This window comes from Uloborus diversus, chromosome 8 (assembly GCF_026930045.1).
Source record: "Uloborus diversus isolate 005 chromosome 8, Udiv.v.3.1, whole genome shotgun sequence".
NCBI lineage: Eukaryota > Metazoa > Arthropoda > Arachnida > Araneae > Uloboridae > Uloborus > Uloborus diversus.
This window is the reverse complement of record NC_072738.1, coordinates 103341464-103368404: the sequence shown is the minus strand read 5'-3', so window position 1 is coordinate 103368404 and position 26941 is coordinate 103341464. Positions and strand designations below refer to the sequence as shown.

The 26941-nt window shown below is 32.5% G+C and overlaps 1 protein-coding gene across 1 annotated transcript in view; it reads right to left on the bottom strand.

Moving 5' to 3' along the window:
- Positions 1-2716: 2716 nt before the first annotated feature.
- The window catches only part of LOC129227813 (peptidyl-tRNA hydrolase 2, mitochondrial-like), a 33601-nt gene continuing 9376 nt past the window's right edge, over positions 2717-26941 (bottom strand). Inside the window, exons 2-5 of the mRNA XM_054862425.1 lie at positions 20355-20444; positions 12307-12428; positions 8200-8312; positions 2717-3365 (exon numbers count right to left, since the gene is read on the bottom strand). Of these exons, the coding sequence (XP_054718400.1) occupies positions 3316-3365; positions 8200-8312; positions 12307-12428; positions 20355-20444 (375 nt within the window). The 3' untranslated portion in view covers positions 2717-3315. The remainder of the gene's footprint in view (positions 3366-8199; positions 8313-12306; positions 12429-20354; positions 20445-26941) is intronic.

The window sequence follows — 26941 nt, the reverse complement described above, 5'->3', positions numbered from 1 at the left end:
TCACACCCCCAAATATTTTAAGCGTATAGATACAAAATGGGGAACATTTACATAACTCACAAATCAATGATCATATGTAAAAATAAATTTTAAAGAAAATCTCCAGCTGGTTCTCAACTAAAGTTGATGAAACTGGAAACATTTCCAGACACGAACAAGTGTTTTTCATTGTTTGGATAATTTAGAAATTCATGAATAATTTTCAGAGCTTTTCAGACCTTACACCGGATCCATTTGAAATTTTTTTTTTTAAAGTGACAAAAAACTACGTGATTATACAAAGTAATAGGATTGAATTAATATCTTACATATAATAATAGATACATTCAGTTTCTAAAGAAAATTAACACAAGATTTGATGATAAATACTTGTCTATCTGTGTTGTTAGTCTAAAGTTCGATATTATAGTGATCGGTTATTGAGCAAGAGAGATAATTTACAAGTAAAATTTATTGTAAGAGGCAAAAAGTATTGTTTTGTGCCAGTCAACCATTCAATGATGAAAAACGAAGACTAGCAGAAATTTTAAAGTTACGTGTGTTATTTTAAAGAGAAATTTAAAAGAGAGCACACATTACTTTGTAGCTTTAATTGTTTTTCAACCCTTCCAATCAGCTCAACTAGCTGTGAAAGATCATTCTCGTGTCTCGGGAGATTACAGAATTTTCTTCGATGCTTAATGGGTCAAGAAAGACTAGTCTTCAGCTGTACTGGCACAAGAGCATGACATTGATGGAATATAGTAATAAGATTTCTACTTCTAGATTCCGAAAATCGCCACATCAAAATTTACATAACGGTAGTATCAAGATATTTTGTGCAATACTTAAACTGTGGTCATTAAAATTTAAATAACTTTAATAACATTACTTTAAAAACGAAATCTGTTTATGATCCCTTGCTGTTAAGTAATATGCATTTTATTCCATACTGAGATAATTCACATTTGAAAAACTCGATACCCCAAATGAAATGTTAAAATGCCGCCCCTGCTATCCACCACATAAAAAAAACTTGTGTTGCAACTTTTTAAAGCTACTCGTGAAGTTTTGAACATTTTTTTTTCTTTTTTTGTGCGGTCCCTATCCATTGCCTAAAAAGAGGTTTGGGTGTATGATTTGTTTATGAAAAGTAGCCAGTAAAATGTATTTTCAAAGTACTAGATAAGTAATAATGAAGAGTGAAATGTTACATATCGCTGTTAAGAATTACACTGGCAATGAAGTTAGGTCATTGAAAATAGTAATGGAAAGAATTCAATTTCTCAATTTTAAAATTTTCAGGAAAATTTCAAGGTGTACAAAACATCACTGTTTTTAAAAGTTTAATAAAAAAAGTTGCCTCTTACAAGAAAAATATGTTGTAGATTGATTATAAACAAAGTTTTTATTACTAAAAATGATTCAAGTTCATTTAAATGTTACTCATGAGCCAATGGCGCAGCATGGGGGGGGGGGGGGTGAAAAACCCCCAGAGCCATTTCTTTTAACAAATTGAAATTCTAATACAGTTTATGCATATGAAACGGCAGTTTTGATCAAACAAACCAACTTCAGAAGGTATTTGGTCAAAAAAAAAAAAAAAAAAAAACCCTCTAGTAGTTTTTTCTGGCTGCCCTGTCATGAGCATATGATTAATTTTTCTCATCAAATCTATTAACAATTTGTCAATGTCAAAAAGATATATTAATTTTTGTTTGATAAAAATCTATAATTCATGAAATAAATATCCTAAATTGATAACAATGCACAAAGTTACATGATTAAAGAAAATGATTTAACGGCTTTTAATTAAAGCAGACTTTGTTTCTGAAGATATTCAATGATTGAAAACCTTCACCATGATCACATAAGATGGTGTCTACTGTACTAAATATTGAACCCCTTTTAAACTTTCACCAAATATAATTTGTGAGCTCAGATGTAAAGTGGTTTGAATTGTGGTGAAATGGTTGAGTAACTGATGTTTATACGCTTGTAAATACAAATTTTAATAATCAAACAAAATTTGTTTAGTCAAAATCAATTAAAACACAATGTTTGAAAACTTAATGGGAAAAAACTTCAATTTAAAACTAGTCAAGATGCATTCATAACACAAAAAGACAAATATGTGTACTTTAAAAACAATACTATTTTAGTTTTGAGGATAATTTAACTATTTTTTTACATGTTACTGCTGGTTTTTCTTGATATAATTTTATCTACTTTGAATTTTCCAAAATTACAGATTAGTGTGACACTTGGAAGAAATTCTGTAGGCTTGGTATTGAAGTAAATGAAACTTCATAACTGAGAAAGATTTCTGAGCTATCATATTAAGTTTTATTCTAAATCCCACTAGTATGAGATGAGTAGACTTGAGACATAATAGGAGGGGCTATGCTTTTGTGTAAAAATCATTTTTACAAAATTTCATAGTAAAGAAATACAGTTAACTCCCAATTATCAGCGATCTGATTATCCGTGGGTCTTTTCATATATATATATATATATATATATATATATATATTTTAAACTTATAACTGTGTTATTGTTCGCTTTTAGATTTTACATATTTTTTGTATTCAATATAAGTAGATGCTATTTAGCAGTGTTTTTTTTTTTTTTTTTTTAAGGTATTGGAAATAGTTTAGAAAAATATCCGCAATTCAATCCAGAACAGGTATTTTCGCAGCAAATACCAATGTTTTTTTTTTGCCCAAAAATTGTAAACTTATACTTAATAGTTTTATTATTTACTAGCTCTTTTAAATTTTTTGTTTATTGCTCCTTTTTCTTCGTACATACATTTTCTGTTAAAGTTCTCTTGTGCAAAAAAGGCAACAACATTTTTATTGTGCTGTATATATTTTCACTGTGTGTTCGAAATGCATCAATACAGCCAAGTTTTTGAGAAGAACAATTTTTACCTTATTAGTCCTTCATTTTAGCCTTTTTGCGATTTATCGGCGGCACTTGTGCTACCCAAAATCTTCAAGTTTAAAATTGAAGGTGCAGGTCTAAAAGTCATAAAGTAGCATTTTACCAAAGTGATAAATCTAAAAATTAGTTTCCATCGATATAAGAATTAAGTAAAGAATTATTCTGGTTTACTCTGGAGAACATTTTTATACAACTTAAAATGTTTTTCATCAAAGTTGAATAATTTGATTGACATAAGACCCAGTTACCTGACAGAAACATAACCTAATAGATTGATGTGACTTGAAGCAGCAATTATTACGAAAAGAAAGCTGTAGAAGAATTTGAAATATAACTCAGTCATTTAAAAGAAAATAACTTTAATTTAGACATTAATGCATTATTAGCGATTTATAATAATTTCAAATGTCCAGTAACTTTGTCAACCACATGTTTTGGACCTGCAAGAGAAGAAAAAAAATGAAATCACATTTTTTTCAGAATTTTAAAGCTTGTGTGGGCTTTGGGTAGGGCAGGCAAAATAATTGATCATTCAGTTTTTGATAACAGTTGGATTAATAAAGATTTTTTCTTGACAATTTGTGCAGTTTTCCATTATTGTTGCAACTAAATACATTTCACCTCAAGAAGTTCTGCAAACAAGTATTCTCATAATTGAAATAATAAGATTCAGTAATAACAAGACAAGAAGAGAAGGAATCAATGAACAAAATGTGTTGAGTAAAAAATATTCTTTTTACTAAACACAAGAAAATAAAATTGTATAATATTTATAGCTAAAAAGCAGCCACTATTTGCATGAATAAAGCTAACCTAGATTATAAAACCCATCTAAAATTAAAAAAGAAGAAAGCCTTTCAAAAGGAGCCTCAGAATCTATGGTTCCTTCCCCCTTATGAAATTGGAGTATATATGCAGTCAAATTCCATTTTAACGAAGCTCAAGGGACCAGCGAAATCATTTCACTGTAATGCAACTTCATTACATCAATATTACCAACACTGACCTAGTTCCTATGTAATTTTAGTTCAGGATTACCCAATTCTTCACTAAAATGAAGTGTTTGCAGTAACAAACTTTTAAAATGGGATTTGACTGTATTTGTTAACATTCTGCAACATGAATAGTAAAAAAACCCCATCCCCACTATTCCTGAAAAAAGAAAAATTCTGACACGTTACTGGAGGAAAGTAATCATTACAATGTATTCTATGCTGCATTATGTTAAATTACATCTTAATGATGGTTACTTTGGAGGTCCATAAACTAGGACTTCTTTTTGCCGGCAAAATGGTATTTTGTCAGGACAATGGGAAAAAAAAAAAAAAAAACTGAAAAATTGGCTGGATGTTTAAAATACACTCAAACCTGTTTGTGTGTTGGATAGGGACTGCATAAAAAAATCGCTTTAAAAAAATCATTAGTTTTAAACGTAACTTTGTCCGTTTTATAAATAATTTTATCAATTAAGTCCCAATCTGATTGAAATTTTCATATACCACATAAAAAAAGTTCACACAAAAATAGGTTTGAGTGTATACTAAAGAACATAATACTTCAGTACATAATCTAATTACACTTATATCATAAGAGACAATTAAGCTTTACGATTTCATTAACATTTATTTGATAATTAAAATAATGCTCAAACAAAACCCGAAAAAGTTTAGAAAAAAATGTGTTTGAGGTAGAGAATTCAATTGAATATGAATCATCTTAAACTATTTTATGTTTGATTTTCATTAGCCAAGTTGTAGTTTAATACAATAGAATACTTTTATAAACGCTCACCTATAAAACACACAGCTTTTCAGAAGTAAATAAGTTTTTCTTTTTAAAAGAAGTACTCTATTTTGCTTTCAAACAAAACAATTCATTGGGAAATTTAATTTTGGAACAGTTTTTAATCTTCTCATCTTAATTCAAATCTTTTAAATGATAGTTAGTATTTACAGTAAAAAAGTACCGGCTTGTTCTTGAAAATGCAGCAGCTGTTATGTAAACCACAAAGCTAGTGAAAGTGCAGAATGATGCTCTTCTTTTAATTGTAAAAGATACTTATTTGTAAATGATAATATATAAATATATATTAAATTGCAGAATTTGTGCTTTAGTAATCATTGTACTAAAAACTTTTTCTAATGTGAAAATGTATCGATATATTCTGAATAATTTTTTTCTAAATTTGTGAAATGATCTGACACCAAAACCTGTGTAACGCAAAACCTCTGGTCCCAAAGTGTGTTATAACGGTCTTCTACTGTATGAGTTTTTTTCCCACTAACATTCCTGTTACATATTAATTCTAGATTTTCCTTCAAATTTCTATTACAGTTGTCCCTCGCTACTTCGCACTTCACTAAATCGCGGTTTTTCTATTTTGTTTTTCAAATATAGTAATTAGCCTTTTTTATGCACTCGTGTAAACTTTTATCTACGAAAGAATAACAAAGAGTATATATCTTTTAAGTAAGGTCTGAGGGACTACTTGAGAGAATGGAGGTATAAAATCGCAGAAGAAAGTGTAGGGAATCGCTATCCCATTTTAACCGTTAAGAACTAACTGGAAAGTATAAATCACTGTATTATTACTAGGAGATAAATACATCTGTAAATGGTGTTTAACAATGTACTAGCTTTTTAAGTTGTACACCTAAATGTAGAGGAAAACGGGAGCACCTACGGTCACTAACAGGCAATTGATTCACATGGAACACGTTGAGGTTTTTTCATATATTAGTAGTAGTGTATAAGAACTGCGTGTGTGTGTAGTTTATTTCCCAATACTTTTAACAATGTGATATCTATTACGTCTAACATATCTAATTTTCTCATATTTTGTGCAATATATTAAGTAATACAAATGTAATGGTGGCTAAGGGTGCTGTTTTATGTCTCGGGGACTCTAACTATGATAAAAACCTATCTAAATTGCTGTAAGTAAGTTTTATGCGCTCTAATTAGAAAAATATATACAGAATCCTACTTCGCGGAAATTCAGTTATCGCGGTCAAGTCTGGAACGAAATTAACCGGGATAAACGAGGGCTGACTATATTCTGCTATCATAGCCAAATTGATATTCTTCTTGGTTAAAAAATAACTAAAAGGTAAGGGTTCGTTTTTTGATAATTATGATTTTTTTAATAGTTTAAACTAAGGACTAAGTTATTTTAACGTTATTAACTACAGTGAAGCACCGTTTATACGTTTTTGAAGGGACTGTATAAAAAAGTGTACAAATGAAAAAGCGTATAATAGGTTTAGGGTAATGTGTATTAGACTTGGCAGGGACCAATTTTAAAAACATATAATTGATAAAAACGTATAAAAGAGAAACATATAAATGGTGCTTCAGTGTATTCGCTTTCTCATGTTCTGAAAAGTATTAATTAAAAAAGTATGTTATTAAAACAGTATGATTACATTTATATATTAACATTTAGATTACTGTTTCAATGATGCATTGAGTAATTTAAGTTTGATAACATTAACGTTATTATATGAAAGATAAAATTACTAGCTAGCGGCAGTGGATCCCAGTATATAAAGCACATCTATCTTTGCCAGGACAGTTTTTACTGGTTTTTTCCACCTTTGGCTAAAACATGCTAACCCAACTGTAAACAAATTATGGAAAATTATTAAAGTTTTTCTTAAGGGCTATGTGAGTTTGTGACAAGGGAGAGGGAGTAACAAGAAGTGTGACAAGCATTTTTGTAGAAAATAGTAAAACAAAAAAGGGAGGAGGGGTTACGGTGAAGTGTGACACTTACTGACAAAAGAGGATAAGAGGCTCAAAAATTTTGAAAAAAAAAGTGTGGCATCATTTATGGACAGCCCATTACTGGAATTCCAAGATTCCTTGTCTTGAAAACGAAAAACTTGAAATTCTTGGTTTGGCAATTAAAAAAAAATTTGGAATACCCTAGCAGCAACAGGAAAGTTTCACTCCACGAATTTCTGAAAATTATTCTTTAAATTAAAGAGATACATTGCTAAAGACTGAGTTGCATACACAATTATGATGAGATTTAAGTTTGTTTTTTTAATTTTACACTTAAATAATTGCATTGAAAAATCAATGTTTTCATTTGTTTTTCTCTATTTTTATAAATAAATGTAATGGATGTCTCATCATGAAAACTGAAAACTAAGCATAAAATAGTAGAAATTTTGGGGAAAAAAGAAAGGTAAAAATCCTCCCTAAAAGTACAGTCAATTCGTGATAACTCGAATCTCAAGGGACCTACGAAAAACTTCGACTTACCACTAGTTTCCTTTTTCGACATTTTAATAATAAAAACCATCGAATATTTTAACCAATATGTACATATAGCAAAACCAAATTACAGAACTTGAAGGTTTTTAAGCACAATATGCACAGTTTTATCAAAAATATTGAGAGAAAAAAATCAAAAGCATGGCATTGATTTCGATACTGCTGAAACCACTTGATTGATTCTACTTCAGGAAAGGTACACATCTTCATTCATTTTAAATTCGGATTCATGGATTCTACCGCTTTAGAAGTTTCTTTCTCTTTTAACATCATTGAGAGTACTTGCTTAGACATCTTTAATAGTATTAAAAACTCACTCTGTCTCTCAGGAACTTTTCAGCAAATGATCGAACTAAAGAATGAAGGGTAACGCATCTTAACTTAAGTCAGACTTTGAATAAAGATACAATCAGTTGACAGCTTAAAAGCAAATTCGTAGTCCAGCAACATGTCAAAGTGTAAACAGTACAGTACAACAAAAGAAAACAAGCTACCTCATTTCCGCACATGTAACTCCTTTATCGCACATTGGCTCAATCAGGTGCTTTTCTTGCTTTAAAGGTCTTGCTTCAGAGGTGCAGGAATTGCAAGTAAAGGTGAATTAATTTTTCTCTCATAGTCACTTGCTTCCTTTTTTTTCTGTTCTTTCAAAATAAATTTTGAGTTATCTTTGAAAAAACTTTGAGTTAAAGGAAGTTAACTTCGAGATATTGAGAATAATTAGCATGGAATTAAAGACAAAGGGGTCGGGACTTGATAAAAACTTCGAGTTATAGTAATATTCGAGTTATTAGACTTCGAGTTATTGCGAATTGACTGTAATTAATTTATGGCTAATAGCCTGACCTTTCAGAATCTGTTAAATCAATTAGAATTTTAAATACTTTTGAATCAAATTTTGCATGTAAAGAAACAAACATTTTCCATGAAAAAACCATAATTATATATGCTCAAATGTTATCAATATAAGAAATTAAAATAAATGTAAGATACCTGGTCCCACTGCCAAAACAGTTTTGGTTCCAGCAACAACTTCAGTTCTACCGGCATCACATACTATATTTGTTAATAGTCCTTCATTCTCAGCATTTGTTGCTAACTCAAGTCTAAAATTAATAACAGGCTGGTAATCATAAGCAGATAGTTTTGTACTAACTTTGTAGTTTCGGCATTTTAACCGAATAAAATATACTTTTCTTATTCCTGAAAAAAGGTGGCAGGATTTTAAAATCAAAATAAAATTGAAAAAGCAACAATCGGTCCGAGGATTTAATTGCCCTGTGTTAGCAAAAAAAAAAAAAATCAGAAATGTTCTGCAATACATTAAATAACTGCAATATATATTTTTATTATGATAGAATTTGGTTCCAATAAGAAAAGATAAAGAAATAAACCAATTCATGGTTTTAAACTGTATTGCCAGTCCTGTATGTTTTGACTTTTATCTGTAAAAACTGTAATGAGTTCCCAAACGCTCTACCTCCAGGATAAAACACAAGATGCGTCAAATTTAATGATTAACAAGCTTTTTTTTTAGTCATTTAACTATTTATTTTTTTTAGTTTAGTGCCCACTAATTATAATTATTTCCAAACTGTAAAGAATCATAACTTTTTTTTTTGAATTTAAAAAAAAAAAATACTTTTGAAACTTCAGCTAAAAGGGTCTCAGAAAAAAGAAAAAGTATAAAATGCAATGTCTAGTTTAGAATTTTATGCTGCATGATATAGCTGCATGCTTTTATGATATAGTTTTGATCATACACAATTTAATATAATGATTTATTCAATAAAGATTTGTATTTTATTATTAATATGTTATTACAGTCAAACCCCTCTATAGCGAACCCGGGATATAGCGATCTCCCGGTTGTAGCGAACCTTTTAATTGGTCCGAACTGAAGCCCTATGTCATTAATACAATTCCATATGCTTATAACGATCCAGAAACACGAACAAATCGGATATAACGATCCTAAAATGTCTGATTTTTCAAGTTCTTCTTTGCACATGCCCCAATGAAATTCATTAGCGATTGTTCTCTCAGCAAACTCCTTCTTCTACAATTCTCAACCCTTTTTCTAGGAAATCTCTAGCCCAAACCACATTCCTCATTTATTGTTCCTTGCAAGAGCAGCTGCTTCTTCAGGAGGGTGGGGGGGGGGGGGGCGAGCCGGTTTTCAAGCTCCCTCAATTTTCTCAACTGGTTTTAGTCAGAGGACGAGATTATTGGTCACTCGTGCGTTTGCTCTGATTTTTAGTTTAATTTCCACTGCGGATAATCGTGTGAACTAGATAGAAATCATCATGGCCAGGCGAAATAAAGGCAAAGCATTTTCTGTTGAAGAAAATGTGCAATTAATTCGCAAATTAGAAAGTGGCGAAACCTAATCCTCACTTTGCAAAAAATTTTCGCTCTCAAAATCTACTGTAGCCACTATTTGGCAGAACCGTGATGCAATTGTTTCTGCCTATGAAACAAACATAAACGGCTGTAAAAAAATGCGAAAAGCAGTAAGGGAAAATGTAGACGAAGCGTTATTTAAGTGGTTCACTCTGCAGAGGAACAGAAATGTACCGATAACGGGAGCCATTCTGCAGGCAAAGGCAAATGAATTTGCCGAACATTTTAATGAAAAAGGGTTTGTCTGTTCTAACGGGTGGTTGGATAGATTCAAGAAACGGCACAACATAACGAGTGGAAAATTTGTGGGTGAAGCTGCAAGTGTGTGCTCTTCTGATGTGAAGGATTGGATGCAAAATGTGTGGCCGGACATCATTCGAGATTACGACGAAAAGGATATTTTTAACGCCGACGAAGCGGGCTTATTTTATAAGCTGACTCCAAATCAAACATTGAAGTTAAAAGGTGAAAAATGTGTCGGCGGAAAACACTCCAACACACGGATAACCACTTATTTGTGCTAACATGACTGGCTCTGAAAAACGAAAGTTGATGGTTATTGGAAAATCGAATAAACCCAGGTGCTTTAAGAATGTGAAGAAACTCTCTCTAGTTTATAAATCAAACAAAAAATCTTGGGTCCATTTCTGCTGCAAAAGCAGCTGTAAATATTTTGAACAATTTTTTTGCGACTGAAAACATTGACAAACATATTGTGGATTCTTTTGCAGTAGTTGAGAAAAAAATTGATATGTATATAAAATTCAAAAGTTTTCAACCGAAAATAACGTCTTTCTTCCATGCTACTGATAAATAAAAAAAAGTAAAATTTTAATTTGCTGATTATTGAGTAAAATATAGTTACTAGTTATTTCTAAAACTTAATTTTATTACCCTAACTACTAATTAAGTCATTGTGCATTTATGATGATTATTATTGTAAAATATTACTGAATTTTGACTATTTTTTGGAAAATCGGATGTAGCGAACCCCCGGTTATAGCGATCTCTCAAGTCGGTCCGTTGAGGGTTCGTTATAGCGGGGTTTGACTGTATTAGATATTAATGTGTGAACAAAAAATGAACATACATTTCAAAAATTAATAAAACATTAAATAATGTATGTAGATTGCTAATAATTGACACACATGGGGTTTTGTTGTAACCATGGGGAAAAATATTATTTGAGACATTGGCATTGGATGTTGACTTCAGATATCCACAGAGTCAAGCATGACAAAAATTGTGGCTCAGCATGCAATCATTATCAAATGACATGCACAAGAGATCTTTCACACAGCTAGCAGTATGGGGTGGATATTGACATATATTTATATTGCAACTAGCAAAACTACGCGGCGTTGCCTGGGTCAGTAATAATTGTGAGAAACAATCTCTACTTTCTTTTGTTTTCTGTTTTAACCGAAAGAACTCAAAACACACCGCTTTGACGTGATTAAAAATCAAGCTTCTTCCTTACCCATAAAAGTAAAATAGCAATAAGTATAAAGAACGAACGAGTATTCATTTAGAAACGAAAGCATGAATTTAAGCATATAAATATTTGAAGAATTTCCAAAATATGAACTAACAAAAACAAAGATCCCTAAAAAAACTGTGCGCTTTATTTAATTAAACAGTACACACACAAAAAGGGGAAAAAAAAGCTCTCTACTATGTTTCCCTAAGTGTGCAAAAAGTGGTTTCCAAATGTTTAAATGACTTTAAACTCATGTTTGCTCCGGAGGAGCCTTGATTCAAAATTTTCATTATGATTACTTTTAATATTGCTGTTGTTGGCAACAAATTTTTTGTAACAATGGGTTTTATAGTTAATCATTTAATGGGGAAAGTATGTGAAATTTACTGTGTCCCATCATAACTTTTTTAAACTAAGTTTTTTAGGAATAAATTATAGCCTAAGTTGCTCCCTTATAATGTAACTATATATGTGGAAAAAATGGTTAAAATCCGTCCAGTAGTTTTGAACTTTACCCCAGACATCCGGACAGAAGTAGCCCTTTATATATAAAGATGAGAAAATCCTATGTAATGAAATCATTCTAATAAGGTACATTTATGATTGATGTTTTTAAAAATTACAAAACTATTATATTTCAAATATTACTTCACCAATATATATATATATATATATATATATATATATATATATATATATATATATATATATCATAAAGCGGTGTAAAACCAATTTAATATAAATTCATATGGTTCAAATGAATGTATGACATAAAAAAGGAAAAAAACAAAATTTACAATTAAAATAATTTTTCCAGTTAAAATGCTCCTTTATTTTTTAAGAACACATTTTATCAGATTAAAAAAAAAAGAAGTATTGCTTATAGAGATAGTAGCTAAAAAGTTATAAATTCCAAGTTTTAAAATAGTAAATTTTTTTTTTTAATCCTAATATTGCATCTCATTCAACATTTAAAACCATTCTTAGGTTTAGTTCTACAATTAGACATAGAAAATTGAAAATACAAATTTTTATGCTTCTTTGGTCTAACAACTTTATAAAATAATATGGAAAATTCTAAATCAGATTACACTGAAGAAAGTGTTTAGTAGAAATATGAGACATAGAAAGTTTTTCTATTGTAAAATTTAGGTGGTGCTAGAATTTAAGTTTTCATCTATGAGTTCCTATATAAAATAAAATGCTCAATTACTTACAGGCTTTTGCTGCTTGAGGTTTTCAAAACAATTTTCGTTTGTCCAAAAGCTTCCCAGATTTCTGCTACTTCAGGATTCAATAACTTAATATTTTTGTAAGCTAATACAGAAGCATGAGAACACTGCAAGTAAAAGTAGATAAGTTTCAAAATTAAAAAGATACTTTTCCTTTTATAAAATGATTACCAGTGCTGTAGTTAAGGAGAACGGGCAAGGGGGGGGGGGGGGCTTCCCTCACAATATTTCCTTCTTCGTTGTAAAATTAATTCAAATGTAATATAAATTGGTTTCAAGCCACCTACCTACTTGCAAAATTTCTTGCATCAACCTTGACAGATCTTGATATTATACTGACAGCGTCAATATTGACGTGTTTCATACTGCATAAAGCTTGCATAAAGATTAAATAGCAATATTATAATAACAACATGTATGCAACATTGCATTCATTTTAAAATATCAATATTGATATTATCTTACAATAACAACATTGCATACATGTTGACGCCGTCAAGATGATATTGATTTCATGCTGTCGCCGTCAAGGTAATTAGTACACAATAGAAGAGGTGGACCTTCGTTGATACTTGCGCATACGCACAGTTCTTTCTTCTACTCAGCATCCCTCGCATTGCTGGCACATTTTCCTCCTTCGACCATCCATTCAGTCGGTTAAGAGGAGCTGCACGTGGCGTTGCATTCTTTAGGCTTCATTAAGTTGGTTGCTTAGTTATTAGTGTGGAATAGTATTGTTTTAGGAATAACTTATGAATGACTGATAACTGCATTTGTTTATTAATATAGTACTAAACAAGTCATATCGCTGACAATGTGCGATCAATGTTAGAAATGGCCGAAAATTACTTTTTTCTTTCCTAGACTTTGAAACAAAGGACACGAAGCCCAGAATTTCGTATTATCACTTCAATCTCACGAGTAAGATTAATTTTATTTAATGGTTATTTATGTTATTCTTTATGATAAATTCATATGTTTTGTCCATGGGATATTTTTAATGCTGACATCCATTTGGAAATGTACTTTATTGTATTTATTTATTATTTTGCTATCTTTACTCTTAAATGTGCTATAAAAACTTCCACAATTATTCCTAAATAGGCATTTTATGTCTTAATAATACAATTAGAAGCATGAATTTAAAAAATGAGTCAAGTATTACGCAAAACGAAGAAACCTTCATTTTTAAAATTAAATTGCGAGTACTATTAATACCTTTATATGAAATTCCGATCAGATGTCAGCTTTAAGAAAATATTCTTAGGCTAGAAAACTATCTTGAAGAATAACAGAAATAATTAAAGAATGAAATTTAATTCTTGAGTTTAAAGTGAAAATAATACAAATAAATAGCTAAAACACCTTGCAAATGTGCTGATTTCATACTGTCATTTTCCTGTCATATCAATACGTATGCAATATTACAAAAGCAAGATCATCTTGCCTAGACCTTGATTTTATGCTGTCATGACAACATCTTGATATCCTGTCATATCAATACGCATGCAATATTACAAAAGCAGCCTACCTTGATATTTTCCTGATATTATGCTACATACACCTTGTCAGTCAATATTGTGGCAGCCTGCTGACAGCATAAATGGTGTAACATAACAAGATTGAGGCAGCATTAATGCAAGATGATTTTTCTTGCATGTCAACCTTTATGCAATACTGAGGCAAGATATTTTGCCTACTGGGCTGTTCTTTGATGAGTGCCCTAAATCCCCAAGCTGAGTTTTTCCAAACATTTTTTTCTAGCTACAGCACTGGTTATTATATCAAACAATATGAATGATTTATATGGTAAATTAACATGAAAAAATACTGATGTGGACCGGACATCACATGTTCTCTTGTACTCATATTCAAATACACTCATCTAAATTACAAGCAAGCTGCTTTTCATAGGTTTAGAGAAACTGGTCACAGTGCAGATAGGCTCCAATATTGTAAGGCAAGGCGTAAATTTAAGTATTTGGTACGGATTCAGAAAAGAGAGTTGGAGCAAAGACTGGCAGATAACATAAACAGGAATCCCAAGAGGTTTTTTGCATACGCTAATTCGGGGAAAGTTCGAAATAGTCATATTGGGCCACTGGTTGATGAGCACGGAATTTTAATTCAGGACGATAGTGATATTGCTAATGTTCCTAATAACTTTTTTTGAGTGTTTTTAACGATAACTGTATCTCAACAGTTGACACCAACAAGACACAAGCTATAGTACAGCTTGAGGACTTTGTATTTTCCAGGGATGACGTTTTACTTCATTTGAAAAAAATTAAAGAGACTAAGGCTCCGGGACCTGATGATATTTATCCAAAAATTTTTGTTGAATGTGCGGAGGAATTAGCAGATGTAATCGTTAATATTTTCAATGCTTCTTATAACTCGGGGACAGTGCCAGAGGACTGGAAGCTGGCTAACATTACACCGCTCTTCAAGAAAGGCTCTAAAGCAGCGGTTCCCAACCTTTTTCTCTTTGCGTACCCCTTGGAACAGGCAAAAAAGTTCGCGAACCCCCTGATGTTGAAATTAGTAACATGTAAGAAACAATAAAAAAACAGCATGTTTGCTTTTCATTTTTTGCAGCATTTGATTGCAGTAAACAAAAATATAATTGTAAAATATCATTAAGTGCAAACATTAATAAAAAGTTAAAACTACATCTACAAGAAAAATTATAAACGAGAAGTTTTATAAACCAACTATTTTTTTAAGCATACTTTAAATTGGGGAAAAAATCCTTAATGCGATATTTGTGGCTGTTTTACAGAACAAAGAAACTGAAAGTTTGGTTCAATGTCTGACAGTTTGAGTCTTAAATCAGGCTCTGCATTCAATCTGCTTCGGTATTTATCTTTGAGATAAGTATAGGAGGAAAATCCTTTCTCGCACAGATATGTTGTATAAAATGGTAATAAAATTCAAATTGCTTTTTTGGACAAAACGGTATAGTCATTTCTTACACTGAGCCAGAAGTCAATTAACGAGAGCTCTTTAAAGGTAGTTTTCAATGAATTATCACAGGATAACTCGATGAGCATTTCCTTTTCAGGTAATGTCAGGGTGTTCTCTAAGTATGGTTTTCCTTCAAAAGGATTGTGTATCCAGTTGTTTGAGAGAGGGACGTTACGCCTATTAGGAAAATACTCGTCAAAAGTTAGTTCAAGATGTTGCAGATGTTCACAAACATTTCTTTTAACGCTTTCATCAAGTTTCATTGAGTTTTCTGATAAAAAACTACTAAGAGAAGTGAAACAAGAAAACTCACCCATTTCCAGGCATTGGATCCAGAAATTCAATTTTTTTACCATAACTTCAATTTTATCATATACAACAAACATGCTAATGCTTGTCTATGAATGCAGCAATGAGTCCATTCAATTTTCTCGTTGATCTTCTTTACTCGCACCACAAAGCCAACAAATTTTCCTGTTATTGATTTTGCACCATCCGTGCACACACCCACACACGAAGACCAATCTATTCCATTTTCTTCAAAGTAACTGTTGACCAGTTCGAAAATTGCTTCTCCAGTTGTGTTGGTTTTCAAAGGTTTTGCAAATAGTACATCTTCTTTAATTGTATCGTTAAAAATATACCTAACATAGACAAGTAATATTGCAGCGTTTGCTACATCAGTCGACTCATCAAGCTGGATCGCAAAATTATTCTCTTTTATTCTATTCACAAGTTCTTTCTCCACATTACTTGCCAAATCAGTAATTCTGCGTGATACTGTGTTGTTTGATAGCGGAACCAGGTCAATTTTTTTTGCTGACTTTTCTCCCAACATACACTTAGCAATATCTTTAGCACACGGTCCAATTAAATTTTCTGCAATTGTATGTGGCTGTCCAGATCTTGCAATTCTATAACTGACTCGATATGAAGCTTCAAGGGCCATTTTACTATCTTCGTTGGATTCTAACAGGAACGTAGATATGCTACACTTTTTATTATATTCCAATTTTCTTTTAAAATATTCGATAGGTTTGTCTTTGTGTGTCTGATGCTTTGTTTCGAGGTGTCTTCTCAGAAGTGACGGTTTCAAACTGCTGTTCGCTAGAACTTCGTTGCAGAGAAGACAAAGTGGTCTAGGTTCAGACTCTTCTCCAGTAAAATAAAAGCCCATTTGTAAATAATCACTGTCATATTTCCGCTTTTTTCCTTTTTTCTCCCCTAGTTCACTTTTCTGTTTAGTCGGGAGAGGTGGCAGTTCATTACAGCTATCTATTTCAATATCCTGTGTTGATTTGAAAGTTACTGCTGATGTTGAGGGTTGATCGATTGACTGCTTGTCCATTTGTCGCTCAACCAAACTACCAGTTTTCAACCATCGATCCATAACAGCAGAAAGTTATTAAATCATAAAAATTACCAACACGATTATAACTTTACAAACAGAGTAGCAAGTTCACGTAGCAAAACCAATTGCAAACAAAATCACTTGTTTTCAAGCATCTCTAAATACGTCTGTTAACAACTATTTCCCCAGAACTATGAGCATGCTGATGTTATATATTTTTGAAAACGAACAGATGGGTAAAATCCAGTAATAAATTTTAAGTTTGGAGTCTTTTGCTGTCATGTCTGCTATTCGATGACTGAATTCGACGGAAATTCCCGAGTTATATTTCAACCAGATTAGAAATAATACCCCTATGATGCATTGTTTGAGAATTCTTTATTTTTTTCGACATATGTATATTATGTATATTGTTTGATTGACTCCACGCGATGGCGCCTTTTTAAGGTCATCGTGATCCCCGCCACAGCTTAATACAACGTTTCTGCATGGCGCCTCACAATAAAGAAGGAAGGATATCTCTTTTTGTTGTCTATCGAAAAAAAAAATGAGAAAATTTCTTTTTAACCAAGATTATAAAATCGCTGAAAGATTTTTTTTTTGAGCTTAATACAAGAGTCTGGCGCGTTTTCAAATTAAAAAAAAATTTAGTAACTATGTGTGCAAACTGAATATTTTATAAGTTTTTACCAAACTAGGAAAAATCCGCCATTGCACCGAAATTTTCGCGAACCCCTTTCCTGCACCTCGCGAACCCCTGGGGGTTCGCGAACCACCAGTTGGGAACCTCTGCTCTAAAGGGAGTGTGGGAAATTATAGACCTGTGAGTCTAACTTCGGTGGTTTGCAAAATTTTTGAAACATTGATAAAAATTAAGATAGTAAATTTTTTACAGACTAATAATCTATTGACTAGTTTTCAGTATGGTTTCAGAAAAGGCAAATCTTGTGCAACTAATTTATTACATTTCTATGACAAAGTTACCATGGCTTTGGACAATAAGAAGCCTGTAGATGTTGTTTACATTGATTTTCAAAAAGCTTTCGATAAGGTACCGCATGTTGCTCTACTTAGCAAATTAGCTGATATAGGAATAGGAGGGAAAACTTTCATTTGGGTAAAAAAATGGCTGACCGGAAGGAAACAAAGGGTAGTTGTAAGGGGAAATTACTCTAATTGGAGTGAGGTTTTAAGCGGGGTTCCTCAATGATCAGTGTTAGGGCCTGTTTTGTTCATTGTTTTTATGAACGATATTCACAAAAATATTTCTGGGAACATGAATTGTTTTGCTGATGATGTCAAAGTTATGGGGGCTATAGATAATGAAGAACAAGCAAAACAGCTGCAAGAGGATCTAGATCATATTATGGAGTGGGCTGATAAATGGGGTATGGCTGTTAATGTTGGGAAATGTCAAGTGCTACATTTAGGGCATGGAAATAAGTGTACAAGTTATTATTTGCAAGGTTCAGTCATTAGTCAGGCAGACAAAGTTACTGATCTGGGGGTCTTAATAAGTCAGGATTTAAAGTTTAGCCAACAGCGCAGCATTGCTAGTAACAAGGCCAATAAGATGCTTGGGCTTATCAATAGATCTATTTCAAACAAACCTAAAGAAGTTTTTCTTCCCTTATATAGAAGTTTGGTAAGACCTCATTTGGAGTATGCTGTTCAGTTTTGGTCTCCTTATCTTAAGAAAGACATTAATGTATTGGAAAGGGTTCAAAGGCGAGCTACAAGGGTAATAAATGGACTTTCTCACTTAGATTACGATTCCAGGCTTAGAAGGTTAAAAATGAACAGTCTTAAGCAAAGAAGAGACCGAGGGGACATGATTCAGTTGTTTAAATTTATTAAAATGAAAGATGTTACGGGGCTGAAGTTAAGCGCTGAAAACAGGACAAGGGGTCATTGTTTTAAGCTATTTAAATCTCAGGCTAACATGGATATTAGGAAAAATTATTATTATAGCAGGGTAGTGGAACCTTGGAACAGTTTACCGGAAGAGGTGGTAATGAGCAAGAGAGTAGATAGTTTTAAGAGGGCCATTGATCTTCACTGGGGATTGTAAATTGACTAGGACCAATCTAGCTGGGCCCAGAGCCTGTTGCTGGTCGTCACTTTTGTATTTGTATTTATTTGTATAATAGTCAATAAATTTTAATAAATCTCAAGAAATGGATGCATGGACTCATTTAAAATTACTAAAAATAAAAATTCTTAAATGCATACAGTCAGACCTCGATATAGGGTCACCCACTTATAAGGTCACCCTGCATATAAGGTCACTTTTCTAAAGTCCCAGCTGGCTGAATAGGAATTCTATATGTCATGCATCATTGGATGTATGGTCAGGTCATAATACATTAATCGCTTATAAAGTCACTTTTGTCAGATTTCTTTCAATGATTTCAGTGCCCAGCAGATTCACTTCCAAGAATTCACCGCAATATACGATCCTTAAAAAGTGAAAAGTTGTTTTTCCTATTAACGTAGCAGGTAGTGCACAGAATGCAGTAGCAAGTGAGCATTACCACAGTGATACTAAAATATGAAGCAGTAAAGCGGGCACTCAGCGTGTACATATTGCACTCTTTTACCAATCATGAAAAGCTGAAGAAATTTTCAGAAAATAATTAAAATCCATTTTGTTTAAATTAAAGAAAAAACGCATTAGTCCTGTGTTGATGACAATTTTAAGTAAGGTAAGTTGCACATCAGTTGTTTGCTTGGGGAATGCAGCTTTACTTTAAATGAAAGTTTTAAAAAATAATTTCAAAATTTCTTATTGATTCCAAAAATTTAAATTGGTTGAAATCAATTTACTATAATAACCTAATTAACTGATAGTTTTGAACGCATTAAATTTTGAAGTGATTTAATGAATTTAATGTTTATTTATCAATGAATATATATGAATCGGTTATAAGATCAACCCGCTTATAAGGTCAGTTTCGTGAAGTCCCGAGGGGTGACCTTATGTCGAGGTTCGACTGTATTTCAAAATTGAACTCTTAGTTTTTTAATGAATTCTTAGACATTTCTCTATATCTATAAATTATAGTAAATACAGAGAAATGCATTTTCAAATTTAAAGAAAAGTGATGTCTTTGTTAGTATTTCAGATCTGAAATTGCAACAACAAAAACTAAATTGAACATGAAAAGAAATGAATATAAAAGGACTCAGAGTGATGAACATTTAAAATACCTAAAGATTTCACCAAGATTCTGAGTAGAACCATCAATAATATTTAACATTGGCTACATGGGAATCTCGTTAATGTTGCTAAACTGACACAAGATTCAATATATTTTTTTAGGAAACAAACAACTAGTCTTAAAATGGTTGCTAATGTCTCGCCAATTTATGGTTTCAATTTGCATTCAAATTAATGCTAATTTGAAAAAAAAAAAAAAAAACAGTAAAGACCCCTTTTTGCAACTAAAAAAAGAGAAATGCACAACTGGACCCTATAGTACAAATGCTACATGCAAAATTTAACACTGAACAGTTTACAGTTTTTTGAATAATGTAAGATACATACATTTGTATGCACAAAGACATAATGAGAAAAGTTGATATATTTTAATTTTTATATTTTTAACAAGCTATATTTACATTGTATGCTGTTAACATTTCTAACACATACACACACACACACACAAAAAAAAAAAAAAAAAAAAAAAAAAAAAAACTAAATAATAAATATTACCTGAGAAGCTATTTTTCCTTTTCCCATATTCAAATCATCTCTAACAACCAATGTAAGTTTGTATTGTGAGATATTATGATTTTTAAGCAACTGAAACAAATTAGAAAATACAAAACATAAATATGAAATACCTTTCAGATTGGTCATAACATTCTAGTTCATAATAGGTTGTGGGACGAAGGCATAAAAGATGCTTAAAAACATGGTTTCGTTTGCCAACTTCGGGAACTACAAAAAGTGATATTTTTCTGAATCCTTAGTGTCTACAGATGAAAAAAACCCAATGTTCACAAAAAAATAGTGTCTCATAATTTTTTTACAGACCATTAGAAATACAAGACAAAATGAGTAAAAATGAAAAAAGGCGAGAAAATTTTAAATACATCAAAAATATTATGCAACTACAATAAAAATACTATGCTTGTACAACATTTAAAATTTTTTTTTTTTTCAAGAACCAAACATTTCCTTCATCAGGGGTGTCAACCTAGGGACCTAGGGGAGGGGTCATGGCGCAGACTGCGCCATTGAAATTTTTAGGAGGCGGGTTGTTTTAAGGGGTATTTTTCTCCTTGGGGGGGGGGGGCTCTTGCTCTTCGGGGGTCTTTGTAAAACTTAAGGGGAGGGGTTATGCCCTTGCTTTTAGGGTGGGCACCCCTGCCCTCGTCCTTAGTAAAAATTAAATTTTTTACAATTTCTTTTAGAACATACAGCAGGAGAGCAACAAACCAATAGTCCAGCAAGTTGACCAAAAAGGGCATATATTTTATAATTTAAATCTACTTTTTATACATACTAGATTTATCAAAAACTAATTCTAAATGGATTATCATATCTAGAAAATTTCGTCCTTTATTCTAGAGTATCATCGTCAGAATCACTTATTTCATCCATCCAGTCTTCATGCATAGAACTGATTTCTTCTTGGGAGTTAACACAGCTGCTGTCACAAGAGCAAAACTCTGTGCATGAAAAATTTTTCATTTTGCATGTACATCTCTTCGAGGAGCACTTTGTTTTCTGGCATGCGCAGGAGATTTGTTTTTGTATAATATCTGGTGCAATTGGAATAGTGTTCCATTGTATTTCGATGTTGTCAGCATTTACACTCCAACCATGTTCTGGTGGACTAGGAGCATTAATTAAATTTTGCAAGCATCGGCGATGGATATTTGCTTGATAGTTACTTCTCTTGATGTGTAACAGAAGAGAATCAAAATTTGGAGGTAATGATACATCTAGTCTAAATTTTAACTTAAATATCAGGTAACGAACTTCATCAATGTACTTCAAATGAGGATATCCGTGCAGTGCACAAACAAATGCTTGAAGATCTTTTACCAACGACTCATTCACTTCCCATGAAGAACCCAGTTCTTGAAACATTTTTAGGCTATTCAGTTTAGACTGCATTAAGGAAAAAGGTTTGCTTTTGCCTTTGCCTTTGAAAGCACTACATGTGTCGCAGCCAGTAAATACATGTAACCCGATCAATGCTGTGCAAAGATCGTTACCTAACATCTTAGCAATGACGGAGATGTTCTTTAATTTTAAACTGCATGAAGTGCCCATTAGTAAATAGGTATCAGTTGCAAAATACTGATTCATTGCTAAGGAAAGAATGAAAACATCTGTGTCTGAACTCTTTATCAAAACAGTAGCAGCAGAGCTTTTCGATGCATAAAAAGCGTGCAAAAGAAGTCTGGTGTCAGCCTCTTCATGGTCAGACCTTAATTCTGTAACTTCTCCCACATCAAGTTTGCTCTCTGTAGGAGTTAGACGGTGACATTCCTGTCCATGTGAAAGAAAAATGGACACGCCTTTAAGGACAGCAGAATCGTAGAATGTCCATTGGTTGAAAAGGAAATTCACTAGGGCGTCTTTGTTATGACCATGTGCAAGGAACTTCTTAAACTGTTTCGATGTTTTTTGATTAGGGTTTCTGATGTTAATAAAAATTTTGCTACCAAAATTTCTTCTTTCTCTTTCACTTGATTTAATACTAATCGGAGGGTATGTATCTGTTACAAAATGTGCAGCTGTACAATTATATTTTATGCTTATATTGACGACATATTCGATAAGAGTGACTGCTAATTCTCCCATTGTATTTGGTATATCTTTCATTTGCTGCAGCACTGCCATCCCATCCAATATTATTACTCCATTTCTTGGAATTTGACTTAGGTCGGCATTACTGTCAGCCAGATCCAGTACCGTTTGGACCAAGGATGCCTTGTTTGTTTTAACAAGGCATCCGTCAATATTTGCAATTGCAGGTGGGTGTGGAGTTAAGTTATACTTCATGATACTTCTCATGTCGAGCTCTGAGGATTGTCCCATTACAATTATGCGAGCTAAAAGATCTGTGGAACTTTTAAGAAACTTCTTCTCAGACTGCTCTTTTAATGTATGTTTTTTTTTCGAATCTGAAAATGTCAACAGCTTTTGCAGCTTGATTGGAGAGTATATGACTGAATCACGTTCTTCAAAAAGACGTTCTTTGCAGTATTTTTCATAAGCTTCTTTTCCTATAAGCTTTGCTTTAGTGAGATCAGATTGTACAGAGATAGATGCATATGCTCCACTTGAAATATTCACTAATGCTTCTTCGCTCCACGTAAAGGGATTTATCATCGAAGTTATAGTATTCATAGCACTATTTACCATCGCCTCATGTTTTTGAATTTGTGCGGGTTGCAAATCTTTTTTCATGAACTCCTTTATTGTTCTCCCAGCGAGTTGCTCACAAGATGAAGAGACATGAGCCCTCAAATGGTGCGATAGCATCCAACGATGCACAGCAGCTGGATTTCTGGTAAATCCTGTCAACCCACCTTTTGTTTTTGAGTCTCGGTTAGCTGTTTGCTCTATTACTTGATCCATGGCTATGCCACAAAATCCATAGCTTGTTTGTCTTTGAGCCACAAATTTACCAGCACTTAGCTCATTGTGTGCACATGGATGTGTCTCAGGCAAATTCAGCATCTCATGTAAATAAACAGGTAAATAACGAGCATAGTTGATATGATCATAACTGAAAAACCAAGGTATTAATTCTTCAACAGTAACAAGATGTAAATCCCAGTCGGCGTTTCTTGTTGCTTGTAAAAATCTCAACAGACAGCCAACCATCTCCAAGTATGATATCCAAAATGCAAATGTCATGTTGTTTTCACAGTTTTCAACAACAAACTCATTAAACTTCTTCATAGTCCGAAGGAAATCTTCAGGAAACTGATTTTCTTTTAAAATTTTCAGTTTAAAACTTTGATAGAGATGAAAAGATATCTTCAAACAATCAAGTTGCTCTTTGACTGATAATGAATTTAGAAATTCAGACCACAGAAGTCTACTTAATGCTTCAAAGATTATTTTGTGGCAGCGTATGCTACGATTGTAGTGCTTACCACTCAGAACACCATTTATTGATCCTTCAGCAATGATTCCAGACTCAATCATAATATTTCAAAGTCCTCCATTCTTGAAGCGTTTGCCTATCACAGAGAGAAAGGACAGTGAAGTATGAAATTCACCAAGACGTATTACTAAATGTTTGAACTTTTCCTCCTTCCAAAGTATTTGTTGTGCCTTAGAATAAATTGCCTGATCAAATACTAGAACAATTTCTTGTAATTCCAGTTTTTGGCACAAATACGCGCTTTTTTCCAGAATTGCATAAACTGTAGAAAATTCTGTTGGGTTTGCTTCTAACAACACAGGGAGATATCGTATTGTTGATTGAGAAGGTATATTTTCTTTATTCAATGTGCAATTGTAACCAGTCCAAGCCGGTAAAATTTCTTTATCTTTCATAGGAAGTTTCGAAAAAATGCAAGCAGCATCTGCAAGTCTTGCATTATCTAATTTTACTCTTTTATTGTTGCATGAGAGGGTTTGAGAGATTTGAGGAGAACAACGTTGTCCAATGGAATAGTTAGATATATGTATTACAGGTGGATCAATTTTCCTTTTCTTCGATTTTTTCCCAGTTTTAATATACATTTGTGGACTTTCGGAGGAATCTTGTGCTTCTGTTTGTACAATTATACCATTTGTGCTATGAGTAGTGCCGTGTCCAGTTACTGTTTCTTCGTAAAAGTCAATATTATCCCAAACCAGAGTTGCAAACATTTTTGGAACAATACCTATGGGAAGACTATTTGTTGTGTTTAACTGCATTTCTGCTTGTTGAGTATCATACTCAAGTACAGCTGAATGTGAAATGCAGTGGCCCAACCCATTTAAAATGTTAATTACACGTGCTGATCCAGTTATATGCCTCATTGCCATTGCCAGTGATATGTGCTTCGGAGTCTGTTTTCTTCCTGCTGATGTAACATATATCAAATCTTGAGAAATAGAAAAAAGTTTACGTTTAACCTTTTCTGATACACTAATAAATTCTACAATTTCCAAATCTTCGCTTTCACCAACACACCATGCTAAGAAATTAAATAACACTGGATGAATCATGCGTTCAACAGAAGCTTCATTTAAATCTTCGGCAGTAGGAAGCCATGTGCATTGAAGAGCCGGTGAGTTCTTTATTATATTATGTAGAATTAATTCTGCTTTATACAGAATATTAATTTCTGTACTGTTACCATTTGTTAAATCATTTGATGGTTCAATTATACCTTCATCGGTATCTGTTGAGTCATTGGAGAATGAACTTTTTTCAATTAGTACAGGTTGCTCATATTTATTGCACAAAACTAATTCAGGAAGATTTCGTTGCTTTGGCTTCACAAACAATAGTTGAGGAAAGTCCCTCTGTAACCATCTTTTCAGCTGCCTGTTACTTATATTTTGCTCTTCTGTATTTAAACTTTCTGCAGTGCTTAAATATATCTGTGATAGTTTGTTCATAGAAAGAATTTCAGAATTTCTTACGATTCTTTTCTCTACTATGTCACAGAAAGCAGAATATGCTGCTGGCTGGTCAATTTTAGAAGTGGTCTGAACGCTCACATTAGTGTAAGATCCATAGCAACTCTTATGATATTTTGCTCCTTTTGCAATTAGATCAGTATCTTGAATTTGAATAAGAAGTCGTTGATCATTTTTCTTCAGAGCATTTTCCAGTAAAGACTTACTTGCAATGAATGTCTGGCACACACTTAGTTTTTCCTTGCATTTTTTCCCAGAACATTTCTCAGAGAAATATTGTTCTTTACTGCAGATCAGGCATATATCGGGGAAAATGTCTCTTTGGTCAGCAGTCTTAACTCTTAGCCGTTTTGGACGATCCGGTATTTTTGGTGGTTGAACTTCACCTTCACAGGTTTTCTTTTCGAATCTTTTTATTCTAGTTTTATCTGTAAATCGCATGTAACATTTTCGGTGGTAAGAGTAGCGATTTTCATAGCATTTTTCATAGCATGCATCTCCACGAAATCCTTCCAACTCCTTCAACTGCTCTGCTGCATCTTTCTCTTTGCATTCACTTAGACCTATCCATTTCGGCATGTACTCTCTTATTTTCTCAAAACTTTTTTTTGAAATAAGAATCATACCTTCATTTGTGTCTTCCGTGACATGAATACAACAAAATAAAGGTAATTCATCATCCATGATTGTAATCCAATGAAACAAAAAGCTAAAATCCAACCAAAAGAGGTGTAAACTAAAACCATTGAATTGTATTTGGTGTTAATGTCAAATAGAATTGTATGCGAACTTGTAAAACAGTCATAAAAATGACATTGAAATATAGTCTGCTGCTAAAAAGCAATATTGTTAGAAAAGAAAGGTATAAAACAAATTGATAAGAAAATGAAATATGCTTTTTAATTTTTAATTTTATCGTCTGCTAATATTTAATTTTATATTTCCTAAACATGTCTTGGCATCGATTAGAGTTGTTTATATTCTAAAGATTTTGTACGTCGGTTTCTGCTATTCGGCGATCAACAAATATGTTTTTTGTGCAGTAACGTTTTTGTACTTTGCAATGTTTTTCTATGCTTGCGCTAGAGTAATAACCAAAACCCCGAGATGAAGAGCACGCAGACTTGCGGATGGATACAATTTTCGGTTTCCTTTTTGTATTTAATCACAAAACAAATATAGTAAATAATTTAAAACGTATTAATATATTTTGCAACAAAAAAACAAGTAAAAAAGTAAATATACGGTTGAAAAACTGTTTAATTAATTTTTTGATTATAAATATTGCGTCTAATAGCGCCATCTGGAGACAAATTTATTTGTGTAAGTGCTAACAGTCCACGGAACATAGTTCCTATTTCAATTACATATTAAAACTAAATGAGGCAGTTCCGGCTTGTGAACATTGCATTTTTCTATTGTGTTCATCGTTTATAATAGATTTCAAGCAAGTTCACGTAGTTCCTAAGATTGGTAAACGAACCTGAACGATATTTGCTCTCGGCCCATAGACTATTATCGTCCTTTTAAAAGAATGACAAGTTGAAAGAGAATATTTTAATTTTTATTTGCTATGGAAAAATAAATGCAAATGTAATGCTATGATACGTAAAAACACACTACGAAAGCTCGTTCACTTTGGGGGGGGGGGGTACACCGTGTGCACACATACAATTTTAAAACTTTATTAGCCA